Source organism: Aphis gossypii, chromosome 1 (genome assembly GCF_020184175.1).
Source record: "Aphis gossypii isolate Hap1 chromosome 1, ASM2018417v2, whole genome shotgun sequence".
NCBI classification, from domain to species: domain Eukaryota; kingdom Metazoa; phylum Arthropoda; class Insecta; order Hemiptera; family Aphididae; genus Aphis; species Aphis gossypii.
The window spans coordinates 26,662,192-26,676,312 of NC_065530.1; the positions used below are offsets into that span (position 1 = coordinate 26,662,192).

The 14,121-nt window shown below is 23.0% G+C and overlaps 2 protein-coding genes and 1 pseudogene across 2 annotated transcripts; all 3 read left to right on the forward strand.

The window, feature by feature from the left end:
• Positions 1–222: 222 nt before the first annotated feature.
• On the forward strand, positions 223–2,530 carry LOC126551567 (uncharacterized). The gene is made up of 4 exons (XM_050205320.1): positions 223–378; positions 780–851; positions 1,609–1,770; positions 2,301–2,530. The coding sequence occupies exons 1-4, from the start codon at positions 322–324 to the stop codon at positions 2,361–2,363; spliced, it is 354 nt and encodes a 117-aa protein (XP_050061277.1). The 5' UTR covers positions 223–321; the 3' UTR covers positions 2,364–2,530.
• A 2,494-nt stretch (positions 2,531–5,024) lies between these two features.
• Positions 5,025–7,564, forward strand: LOC114133084 (uncharacterized; annotated as a pseudogene).
• A 1,134-nt stretch (positions 7,565–8,698) lies between these two features.
• On the forward strand, positions 8,699–13,445 carry LOC114133094 (uncharacterized). The gene is made up of 4 exons (XM_050205316.1): positions 8,699–8,831; positions 8,908–9,089; positions 12,566–12,775; positions 12,853–13,445. Exons 1-4 carry the CDS (start codon positions 8,780–8,782, stop codon positions 12,901–12,903), a joined length of 495 nt encoding a protein of 164 aa, XP_050061273.1. The 5' UTR covers positions 8,699–8,779; the 3' UTR covers positions 12,904–13,445.
• The last annotated feature ends 676 nt before the right edge of the window (positions 13,446–14,121 follow it).

The window sequence follows — 14,121 nt, forward strand, 5'->3', positions numbered from 1 at the left end:
ACATACATATTATTTGTACACGATTATTCTCAACTGATATATATATATATTATATATACAATACATGAAGTGTATAATAAGCGTATAACTTTTTTTAAGTTAAGTAATTAATGGTATGAAAACACAAATTGTTATCAAACACATTGTTGCAGAGCCAATAGCGCCTCACTCCCACTAAAAAGTTTCTTTATCTACTGAATAATAATATTACTTACATAGTATAACAATGTAAACACATAAAGCATATTGTACTTAGTCTTCGGGCCGATTTAGTAGACAATTCATATTGTTTAAGGTGGAACTTCAAAACCATTAATCGTCATGTCATTTGTATTGTGGTTGGCCCTGGTTTCGACTGGGTGTCTTGTGAATGTAGAGGTAAATAATAAATAATAATTTACAATTAAATTGATCATCAATATTAAATTAATTCAGTAATTGATTCTTCTAAGCAATGAATATATTGACTGTATAGCTATATAGACAAACTAAAATAGCGTTCTACTCATAACACAAAAAGTGGTTTAAACTTATTAAAAATAAATACAAAATGAGACATTATATAGGAATCACTGGTATTTATACCTACATTTGTATTTTCGTTAGTTTACAATATTGTGTACCTACTGTATTTTTATTATAATAAGCTTTCGCGTAAAATGTGAATTAATTGTAAAATATCGATGTTTTCAATAATTTACGCCCCATTGTTCGAGACTAGAAAATTAAAATACACTATACCTATATAATATTTGTTAAATTAAAATATAAATTTTTAGGCTGAAACGATAGATGAAAACCTGATTCTAACACCTGCAGAGACGCCTGTGATAGACAATTCAATTACCGAGGTAAGGAACACAATGTTGAGAAATTATTTTTAAAAACTTTTTTAGATGAAAAACGAATTTTAGAAACATATTCAGTTAGATTAGTTAGAAAATAACATTATATTGTAATTTATATTGCTATAAATAATAAATTATACATTTCGTGTATATTTGAACATTTTCATGTCAAATCAAATTCGAAAACGTAAAAAATATTACACTATTATAGCCTTACATGCAATACATGTAATTTAATATAGGTATCTAGTACCGACTTTGGTATTATAATCTTTATTATAATAAATTTAAATCTTTCTAAAGTACATTTGCTTTTTTGACGTATTCAAGTGCGTTTTAATTATAATATAAATATTATTAAATATTATATATTTTATATGTTTTTTCTATACTTGCATTCATCTATATGGACATTTTTTCGTAATGTAGTATATTAGGTACCTATATTTTTAACCATACTTTATTTTTAAATTTATATCTTGTTTAATTAACGTATTGTGTGTTACGAGTAAACATTTCATTTTTCAAGAATGTTCTTAATACTATGAGATATGGCTATTATATTATATACTATAATATAGAGTATCTAAAGCGTTACAATATCATGTCTAATATTATGTGGCGTTAAAATGCAATTTTATTGATGTTTTGATGCCTTAACGGTAACGTAGAAAATTGATGTTATAATAATACTATATTGTAATATGATCATAGTTTTTTTTTTCATACAAATATTTCAAAATAAATGTTGTGCCTGTAGGCACCTAGGTCAGCACATCGGAAAAAAAAGAGTCAATTTTCAGAGGTAGATGCGTTATTCAGATACATTAATCAGACCAATGAGGAATTCATGAGGAATTCAGCTAATGGAATTATGGACTACAATTCGTACTTGGATACTTTAAGACATGCGTTTATTGAAGTATAGTAACATGTCTTGTACACCGTAAACCATTCACCTATGTGCAGTGTTGTTGTGTATTCGAATATAATTTTTCAAATGATATTGTCGGAGTATTAAATAATTTTTAAACACTTTCAACATAAAATATTTTAGATGATATTTGAAATACTTTCATTTTTTCCTGAATACTTGGTTTTTTTCTAATATTTTTTTTTATTTTATTGTGATTTTGAATACCTTCCTTTATCGTGTTTTAAATTACAATAATTATTCAATAACTTAATTCTTCAATACAAAATATAATAACGTGTGAAATTTTAGTATAGGTATCTAATGTTATAAAAAAGGGTTAAAAAATATATTTCAGCTTTTTTAAAAATTTAGACTTAAGTATTTTTAAACAGTGTTAAATTAAACCTACAAATTAAAAAACCAAAAGTATTCGAAAAGTAATTTAAAATATTTGATACTTTTACAGCACTGTTACAATATGTACCATAAAAATTAATCTAATGAGATTTTTTTTATTTTATTTTTTTTTTTTTTAGTATAAAAAGGCTAATATGGTCGAAACCACCACCGAACATAACTTTGTTAGTTATGGTTGGTAAATCAACCGGAAATTTGTCGTTTATAAATTTGTGTTAATTTGGATTTTACGTTTTGCAATTATTTTAATCGTAAAATGTATTATTTATCTATAGATAAAAAAAATTAATTATTATAAATTGATTTTCCCTTGAAGAAAATATAATAAAAGTCAAAATTTAGAAATAAATTGTGTTATTAGTTGTTTTTATTATTCATTAAAGATATTTGATAAGTTCTTATTTTCTAATATTATTTTAATTTCAAATTTTAAACATTTACTAATTTGAAATTTCTAAATTAGATTGTTTAAATATGTGTTAGCAGTTCATAAATAGCCCATTTATAATATATTTGTTCGAAGCTCAATATTTTATTATATAAAGTTAGGCATCAAAATGTCAAAATATTATGTTTATTTATAAAATAATATATACTATTTTATTTGTGTTCATAATAATATAGAAAAACGAAAATTAAAAAATTCTCTGTCATGGTTTACCAAAAAAAATATGTATATTATATATTTTTTGGAGGTATTTATTAGTTATTTAACAGGTGTTTTTACCTAGGTGTACTATGTATACTATAATAGTCGATTGGAGAATTATAGTAGGTAGCCATAAAAAGGTCTTAAACACAATATTTTTACAATGACCTATATTATTTAACTAACACAATTAATTACTAAGCTATGTTATATTCTTTTTTATAATCCACATAAAATAAATAATTAATTCAGTTTCTATTGTATTTAAATAAACTATCATGTACTTAAAATGGTAATGATTTTGATACGTATTATTTTTTTTTTTTTTTATATAATTAATTTAATGAATTACCCTGAAATATACATTATACATAATAAGTAGTACTGATAATTTTTAAGCTATCACAATGTTAGTATATATTAAGCGGCGAATCAAGATTAGGTATTAATAAATTAAAAAACTAAAATTAAAACCATTATAATTAATTTACATACGGAGTCAATTGTTGTTATGAACGTGTTAATTTCAAGTGAATTTATGTAAAAGTATCTAAATTAAATTAACTAAGTATTATTCTTAAAATATAGTTGAGATCATATTTCATACTACTTTCATCGACTCTAATTAATTTTAATTCGACTATTCATAATTATTTTTACTGCTGACTAATAATTAGAAAATATTGAATCTTAATATTTAATTGGAAGTTTTTTTATTTCTTAAAATACAACTAAAATTAAGTTTAAAAACTAAGTTATTTTTAACTTATTTGTCTATATTATTTACATTTTGCTTATTAAATTAAAAAAAATGTATTTAACTTTCCTAGTCATAGCGGTACTGTTTGTTTTAAATTATACACGCATTCATTCGAAATATAAAATATTTCCATAAATTAATGAGGTAAAACATAAAATACATGATATTTAAATTTAAATTATGTACTTTACTTATAAGGACTAGGTATAGTTGATAGCAGATATTAATTATTGTAATTTGTTAGTAATTAATAACTCGAACATAAAAATATAAGTGTTACTTTAAGTATTTATTTAAATTGAAGAAATTAATTGATATCCAATCTAATTAATTATAATTTATAATCAAACTAATTAACTATGCTTAAATATTTCCTACCTACTCGCTTCACATTTGCAATTAATGATAACATAATTAGGGAGAAATTCGTAGTATAGTAATTTTGTTAACGATCTTGCGACTAATATTTAAAATATGAACAACAAATCTTTATAAGGGTTTTCGTAACAATTAATCCGATCGAATATATACATATTAAATATATATAATATGTATATATATATACTATAGGTATTATAGCAACAAAATATTATAATGATTTATTAATAATACGTCAATTTCATATTTTAATGTAATTTAAATACGAATAGCATGTCCTATGGAGAAAAATATGACCACATTTTTAATGATCAAAATAAATTAAGCGTCAGTCTTCCATTAAAAAAAAAAAACAGATTTAGCATTATGAAATTAAAAATAATTATTATTTTATCCATTATGTAAAAAACTAATTGTAATTTATTTTTATTATAGATTCGATTACATTTACCAAAATTCTTGAGGTAGGTTGTTATCTTAAATTCATAGCAATTGCACAGAACCAAAATCAAATGATATGTAAAAAATAAAAATGGAATGTATAATGTAACTGTGTAAAGAGTAAATATTGTTTTTTAATTGAACTCGTTATCGTAATTTTTGATAGAGTTATGCTAATTATTATTAAATCTAATAAATCTGACGAATTTGGAACATGTGTGTACGTTTCGTACCTCTGTATTCTTTAGGCCGATAATCAATTGTAAATTTACATACCTATATTAAAATCTTATCGTTCCAATCATTAAAATTTATAATCTGCAAATTGCAATTCATTGTCAACTGACAATAATAATATGTGTGTAACTGTATGTGTTGTGTAATAACGCTGCAGCAATAACGTAGCGCGTGCTGTAGTTTGGGTGATACGCACCAGAAAAGGGGTTGAGCGCCACTTTGAGAACACATGCTGTAAAAATCTGTGAATTATACGAGTATTATGTGTATTACGGTTTTTATACGATATTTATTATGTGAACACGAGCGGACAACCGTCCGTTACAAAACCAGAAACAAAATAACAGTACCCAGTAAAAAAAAAAAAAAAGGTATATAAAAAACAAATACAAATACATATAGGTACACCTATATTATACAAGTTTAGTCTTCAGTCTGTTTTAGTGAACTGTACACATTGGTCAAAGCAGATCGTTTTTAACCGTCATGGAGTCCGTACTGTGGTTAGCCTTGATTTCAACTGGGTGTCTGGCTAGTGTCGCGGTAAATATATATGTTAGACTTAATTATTTATTTATAATACACCCAATTGATCAATGATAATTAATTAATTTTATGAATTTGTTTACTAAACAACGAAAATATTGCATACAACAACGTAATTACGTATACGGTTTATAAATGCGTGTTACTCTGTTGTATTGTAAAGAATATAATAAAGAACTTCGATCATCGTTTTTATGTTTGTTTTTGTTAAAAAAAAAAAATAATATTAAAAAAATATTTTAACTGTATTTAGTATAACATATTATAAGTATAACTATATATTCTCTTATATGCTATAACTCAAATATACATTTGAAAAAAATCTAATATAGATTATTTTAAACATAAAAAAAAACTTTTATTTTTTATTGTAATTATATGTCACTTGCATTGTTACAACACATTTATAAAAAGCAAATCGTAAACGTTTAAAACATATTTTATTATTAGAACTTGCGGAAGTAAATTTTTGACAAAAATTAAAATAATGGTATATACTAACGATATTTTCTAAATATTATTAAAATATATTAGAAAGATATTATATTAATAGCTCTTATTAGATTTGTTTGTCTTGGCGATTTGGAAAGTTTATTATTTTTAATACTGTCATTGTTTTTATAAAAATTAAAAATTATAATATTTACTATTATTTATATAATGCAGAGTATGTTTTTTATCCTTTATTTTGCCGCCAACCTATATGGCTGTATAGATTTATATATAATATATAAAATATGATTTTACCAAGTGAACACTTCAATGCTTATACATTTATTTACTACTTTACTAGCACATAATATGGAATCTATATTATATATGACATATATATGTAAAATGTAAACACTTTGAAAAGTTATTCAACAATAATATTGGTTTATTGTCGAAATGTATGACGTAGGTATAGGCATAGAACACTAGTGTTCTATGGTATAGGTATAGTACAAAAAAAAAAATTGTTATCATTTATATTTTTAAGAGAAAAATAAAGAATAAAAATATTAATTCAAGTATTTGACGCAGGCTGGTCCAGTTTCTAGGCAAAACACGTTCGTAGAACTAGATGCACAGCTATTGGAACGCATTGAACTGACTACTGAGGAAATAGCGAGAAATTCAACAAGAGAATTCGTAGATCACGAAATTCAGGCCATGATTGATCTGTTCATAGGAAATTTAAACATCACGATCATGGACGTATGAAGACTTATGTGCAGTACAACTGCGGTGTAAACGTTATTTTTTTTTATCTAAATTAAGTTATCTGCAATTGTTTTGTAGTTACAGCAATATTCCAGTCTCCGGAATAGTTCAAATTTTGATGATACGCAAATGAAAGAATTTCAAAAAAAAGGATTGATAATGTATGAAAACACTGCGATAACCGTAGATTACGTAGTATATAAAATTGATGTTCTTACAAAGTCTATCGAGGAACTCGAACAGCTTGAAAAATATATAATTGACGAGGAAAAAGTATACATTTTTACCCAAATACTTTATGTCTCATTGTTCTTGTGTGATTTGAACCATTATATAACTATATAATATTTATTTTGATTTAGAGATTAAAAGATCTTTCCAATGACTCACTACAAAAAAAAATTAAATCGGTTTTGGACAAAATACAGACGACCAAGAGATTTATCGGTAATCACGTGGACCATTTAAAAGAAGTCAACGATATATTAAAAGGTCTTGGTCAAAAACTGATGACAACATTAAAAGATTCCCATCATCCCATCTAATATAGATCGGTTTACAACTAAGCAAAGTGAACGTAGTAGTATTATGTGTTAAACATCAACTTAATATTGAAATATTAAATTATATTTTTAATTACATTATAAGTTATAATAAGATGATTACTATGATTTAAATAATGTTTGCTTTGTTTTTAATAATTAGACGGAATTAAAAAGGATTGTTAATATTACTACCTATTTCATTAAACTTCAATATTTAAAAAAAATCTTTTAAACACAAAGCCGAAAAATAATTTAAAAATAATTTTAGTATTAGTATTAGTATTAGTATAATAATCAAATATTTTTATTTTAAATCAATATTTATATAGTAAACAATTAGTTTATAAAATAACTTAGTAATAATAAATAATATTATTTAAGATAGATAATTTAACTATAAAAGTACAAGAATATTATTACTTTTAGTTTTTTTTTACATAATACTTACTATATTGTATAGTTTGTAAGTTTCTTTAAAGGTAACACATTGTAATAGTAATTATTATCCCTTGAAAATGTTGTCCATTATAATGCATTTTAACATAATAATAATACATAACAAAGTATGAAAATAATCCATTTACTTAGGTATATATTGTATTTTACTTTTATCTGACATTATACTTTAGCTATATAATATTATAAAATTTTTTTTAAAATAAATAAATTTTTATGATTTTTAAAATAATTGTTATATATATTATATAAGGTATAATAAATACAAAACAATGAAAATAATAACAAAAATAAAACGCTAAATAGATATTTACATTTTACATTTTTACAACAAACAATAATATAATATAAATAAAATATATTTCGTCATAGAGAATTCAGAATACAATATATGTACTCTAATCATTTATAGTAATAAATTAAGGTTTAATTCGATAGGTAGTCTAGTTAAGTTATTAACCAATTTAGTCTACTTATCCATAATAAATAGTATTTCACTATATTATTCTTAATAATGACTGCTACTTTCAAAAACATAGTGATCCATCTCACTGTGTGTTCTCATTTTCTTTAGGTATATACTTATGCCTTATTTTGTTTAATTTCATATTACAATTAATATTATTAGTCATAATTTATATGTTATATCTATGTGTGTGTAGTGACGTACTAAAGGTTCAATCACCAAAGTCAAATGTATTCTTGTTTTAAAAAAAAAATAATTTAGTTAACAATACTCGGTAAGAGTTACTGAAATAGCTCAATATTTTTAATCATATTACTAAACATAAAACTATTTTTTAAATTTCTTAAAATCAATACATTGTTTTTATATAAGAAACTTAAACAATATTTTTATATGCTATTTTTTTGACTGTCAACTACGATTCCTTAACGTAATTTTTGATTTTTATTTTTTACAACCATACATTTACTTTATTGCGAGTCATTTTTATAGGTACTTCGAATGTTTTTATCAAGAATTAGTGATAAACAGTGGTCTAATCTCTATGAAACTTTGGTCTTTTATTATTACTAACATAATAATATTATGTTACAATATATTATATTCTAATATTATGATGTAATAAAAATACTATATTTAAGTTTAGTTAGCGTTCTTTAGGAATACCCAAGTATCTATATACTTGGGTACAAAGAACATTAATATGATTAACGATATGAACAACTATTATATGAAATGTATTTTATTCTACTCCAATTAAAATAATAGTTATTGGACATTGTAACATTTTTTGTAACCAATAATATAGCTATTGCATTATTTTTGATAAGTTATTTACATGATAAAAAGGGAAAACAGTATAAATATTGATTTATTGAAGTCTAGGATTATCATTCGAACATTTAGGTATCAACAAGATGAGGACTTCACGTATTTGTTTAATCGTATTACTATCGACATTGGTAGTTCAGGAAAGTATATTTTAAAATAAATATATAATATTTTGTATTTAATTTAATTGTAAAAAAATTTCTAATAATACTATAGATTTCATCTGAAACTACTGAACTAGATAAATTATTCAACAAGATTACATCATCTACGTTTGAAGTTGTAGCAGTACCTTACAAACATATAGCAAATCAAATAGCAGCGAAAACAGAAATAGATAAATTCTTGAAAGAATTTACGTATGAAGTAAAGCGAACTATGGAACAAACCCAAGACGTAAGTCAAAATATTTTTTAATTATTATAATAATTATTTAATATAGTATACCTAGTGCATTTTTTCCTACCATTAATTTTTGTAAGATTAAGATAAAAATATATCTCTGCAATTTAACCTAATTATTGTTTCAATAATAGACCAATAATTAATATATTAAACAATAAGCATAGGTACTATAAAATAATATACATAATATACTACTATGTATTTAATCATTTTGAAACTTCGTTATGTATACTATTGTTACTTCAAATTAACTTCATAAACTTAAAAAAGTAGAGAAGTGGGTAGTGCTCTTCTGTTTATTAAAGATGTCAAGTAGATAATTATTGTAGATATGTTAAATTCGAATTCAATGATATATCATTGTATACAATAAACGATTCTAAAAGAAAACGATTTTTTTGTCATTATCATTTATCACCAAATTATATGTTTTTTAGTATAACTATAGATAAGTAGATTGATAAATTTTAATCAAAAATATTGAATTTAAATGTATTATTAGTATTTAATTATTATGATAATATATATTTATACCATATTATATCAACCTATGTAACTCAAGTTAAATAAAATCTGTCTTAATTTGTAAATACCGTAAAACGGTTAAAATAGATCTATAGTACCTACCATTAAATAGATAATACTTTAATTTAAATCAAAAATGTTATAGTGTATAAAATACATAAAGTTTAAGTTCCCAAGAATAAATTTTTTAAATTATAACTAAATATTTTATTAACATGCCGTATTTTATCGTTTAAATAAGTAATTTCGTCCAAAATTACCCTTGTCATTACCCTTGACACGAGGCATGGTCATACTAACTTAGCCTTGTAATCTCGTAGATATCTTATAGATATCTCGTAGCCCATAACATTGGAATTAAAAATGTCTATAAAAATAATCGCCATTATGCATTTTTTTTTTAATTTTATGGATTCAATATTATGAACTACTTATAAAGAATAAAATAAAATTTGTTATCAACATTCATAAGAAAAAAACGAAAAACAAAAAAACAAAAAAACTTAAAAAAATTGCCATGCCTATAAATAACTCAAAAATATTTCAAAAATTTTATTTTATTTTTTTTTTATTTTACACTATAGAATAATTTGTATTTGTTTATCTTAAGTTTCATAATTAATGGTCGATTTAAAATAATTTAAAAAAACTCTGAAGTCAAAATATATATTATTTAACGGTATTATAATATTAAGTATTCGAGTGTAGAAAATATGAATATGACTACGTCAAAGAGTCAAAGAGCAAACAGCCACCTAATAATATATTTCTATGTTTCACGCGTCAAATTGGCTTACCCTGCAAAGCGATTTCAATAACTCAAGATATGAATTATCATTGATTGTTATTTTTTTTTAATCTGAGATGTTTGTACGTTTAAGACAATAGCGCAATTATAATTTTAATACAATACTTTAATATAAAAATATTAGAGTAAATATTGTATAGTGATTAGATTGTGCACATGATAACACAGTATAATGGGCAATACATTTTATCTTATTCATTTATATAAAAATAATACATTACAATAATTTGACAATAGAACGATATAGAAGGTATTATAATGGACGCCGCTTATAAGACTCGCTTTGGGACCAGTACAAACTGAGTTTTATAAAGTCCTAACCGAAGAACCTTATTGGCAAAATGGGGAAAAATTAAATAAAATGAATTAATTTTTAACTTTATTTTGCTATTTTAATTTTATATATTTTATTTTCACATATCATAATATGTTAAATATTATATTTTAATATTTTAATTTTACATATTATTTTTATTCGTGTTTTGTTACATTCTAATATTCTGTTAATAATATACTGTTCGGTTTTCGTATTATATATATATTAAAATTAATGCAACTAACCTTGTTCTCTGTAAGTTTTTTTGGTAAGAAATATTTTCTTTTTTTTCCCCTTTTTTTGCCTTTAAGTTAACTTTAACCACTTTTTTTTTTTTTTTTTTGATAATTTTTCAGATTTTTAGTAAAGCCTGAAACGCAAGCATTTTTATCTCTAATATTCACAAAGTAATGAATTTTCAACGCACATTCAAAATTATTTTCCTTTTCACACATTTTTTTTCTTACTCGCACGTTAAGTGCAATAAAATATGAATTGAAACCATTACAACATAAATAACTTTTCAAAATCAATTTTTTTTCAACGTTTTACCTAAAATATATTCATTTTTATCATTTTATTTTTTTTTTTTATGAATAAGTTTTTATACATAAGTAACTAAAGTGATGAGTTTTATAAAAGAATAGTTTTAATACAATTGAATACGTCCGAACTGTTACAAGCAATTTACAGAGGCTGGCCATTATATCTATAAGTCTTATAAGCTGCGTATACTACTATGCTTACGTCATTTAAATTCATATTATTATCTCAAATGAAAAATGTACAACAATTTCTGTATTTAACTTAAAATTAAACCGATGTTCTGATACTGAACGGTCTTCTCTTCACATACTTCGTATTACGCACTTTCTCGTTTACTTTATGTTACTTATTGTTAAACTGCAGTTATAATATATTTTATTGAATAAAAAAAAAAACCTTAAAATTTGAAATAAAATATTAATTTTATATCATTTAAATATTTTGTTTGGAAATTAATAACATCTAATTTCTTACCATATATTACATAAAATATTAAATAGTATATATAATATTATGTCTTGTATGTATAAAATATATATAGTCACATCAGAATAAATTTAACAACGCACAGTATGATTTGTCAGTAGGTACAATTTTAAAAGTAATTGATTTTTAGTTAATCAAAAAAAAAAAATGTGATAAGAATTGTCTTAAAGTATTTAGTAAATGCTTAAATTATAAAAAAATATATAATAACATACCTTTATCAATTGCTAAATATTAATTTGTAATTAATATAAACATTAAATATTTTTTCAAGAATTGGATATTTTTTTATCTGTTGACCCATGTCTTGAAGTCAAGTTAGACACTCTCAATCACCTTAGATTTCAAGGTGGAGATAAACAAAACAATAACTTTTAAATAATATTAGTGTTCATTTTCTGATAAATATTATTAATTTATCATATTTAATATAACTACACACGTATTAAAATAATGTATAGTTGCATAATTTATAATTTGAATTTTGTATAAAATAATCATTAAATAATATCGTGTTTTATATAAAAATGAATAGACAAATTTCGTAATTAAATCAACTTTTGACTTCATTCAAAAGAAATTAAATGTATTATACTGATGAAAATTATATTTTTGTTTGATTATTCAAGTAAAAGTAATAGTTGAGTATAATGTGTATAATTTATATTGTATATATAGTAAATTAAAAATATTTAACAAAAAGATAATAATAAACAAAATCATAATGTGTAGTATACTACAGAGCATGTGCAATCATTATTAATATTAAATAAAATATTGTTCAAGGGTTTGTTTAATTTGTTGCCAAAAGAAGAAAGACAACAAAAGAAAAAACTTCTTGGATACTTGTCGATGTATGCGTCGGAAGCATTTTCGAAGGCAGCAAAAGTGGCATCCACCGTAACGAACAAATCGTTCGATACGTTACCGGATGATATTAAAAACAAATTACTTGCTTTCGGAAACGATATTAATGATTCTTTGAGGAAAGTAAAGGTAAGTTTAGTGGTATTAAAGAAAATCTATCATAGTTGATTCAATTATTACTTAATCAAATACATTTTTATGGACAGGTTACCATTGATGATGAATCAAAAACACCACAAAAAAACCACGAAGAATGATTAATATTTAATACTCAATCAAAAATAATTGAATATTTATAGTTGATTCAATAAAAAAAAATTCAATGTTAATTTTTAAATTATATTGTAAGTAATAATGAATGAACTACATCCATTATTATTACCTATATTATAAGAAACAAGACAATTATTGTATTTACAGATATGTATTTAAATTAATAATTATAGACTAATAATATATTATTACCTATATTTTTTATGAAGCATTAATAAATAACATAGTTTATTATAATTAATAATACACCTACAATCTAATTGAAACACTAACAATTAATGTTATTAAATATCGATTAAAACACTTAATAGTAATAAACATATTAATGGTGTGGTTACTTAAAACGTACATTACACTATATACTTTATGTCTTTTTAAATGTGATATAAATTATAAGTATAATTTGTTTTGTTTATGTAATTATATAAATTTGCACAATAATAATATGTTCTATGCAATGAATAATACTGTTTTATGATTGTTAGTATATTTTATTAGAACAATATAATTCACGAACTTTGTTATACTTGTAGCTAAAAACTATGAGACATTTTTATATTATTTATCTACAAACGTTAATCACCGTCGGCCATTATTTGGCCAGAGACAAAATTTGATTTTTGTTCCAACCTTTACTTAAAGTATGTTTTATTCAAAAATATGTTTTGTGGAATAACCCTGAGAATATATTTAGCTTTCAGTCTTCCAGAAGATAAAAATGATTGAACATTTGAAATTTTTTCAAACCATTTACCACGATACATTATTTTTCCATGTAAAAACTCTGATTAAAATTAAAAATCATCTCGTAAATCATTTATACTTTTAATTTAAAAAAGAAATATATAGATTACATAGTGTTTATTTTTATCAGCTATCATAGTACTTATTTATAATTTATAGTTATAATACTTTAGACACAACAATTAAAGACAATATCCAACCAAACATTCACTCACCCTTTAGAATAAGTTATATAAGTTTATGAACTGATAACCTGAAACTATAACACTGGCGTTAATCATTAGTTGCAACATGTTAATACTTAAATTTTTTTCAAAAATATGTTAGGTGTTTAATGCATCTAAATGTACTAAATGTATCCTGACGTTGTTTAAATTAAACGTGTAGAGTAGTACTTCTATCCGTAAAACTTCTTCTCTAAATATTAGTGAGTTCAAATTTAAAAATGCAAATAGCTA

Bases quoted from the DNA above. Each gene is read 5' to 3' on its own strand.
- LOC126551567 (XM_050205320.1), top strand. From the start codon at position 322: ATGTCATTTGTATTGTGGTTGGCCCTGGTTTCGACTGGGTGTCTTGTG. The intron at 852-1,608 runs GTAAGGAACACA...TTGTGCCTGTAG, and splicing joins TAGACAATTCAATTACCGAG to GCACCTAGGTCAGCACATCG. The intron at 1,771-2,300 runs GTATAGTAACAT...TTTTTTTTTTAG, and splicing joins TAAGACATGCGTTTATTGAA to TATAAAAAGGCTAATATGGT.
- LOC114133094 (XM_050205316.1), top strand. From the start codon at position 8,780: ATGAGGACTTCACGTATTTGTTTAATCGTATTACTATCGACATTGGTA. The intron at 9,090-12,565 runs GTAAGTCAAAAT...ATATTGTTCAAG, and splicing joins CTATGGAACAAACCCAAGAC to GGTTTGTTTAATTTGTTGCC. The intron at 12,776-12,852 runs GTAAGTTTAGTG...TTTTATGGACAG, and splicing joins ATTCTTTGAGGAAAGTAAAG to GTTACCATTGATGATGAATC.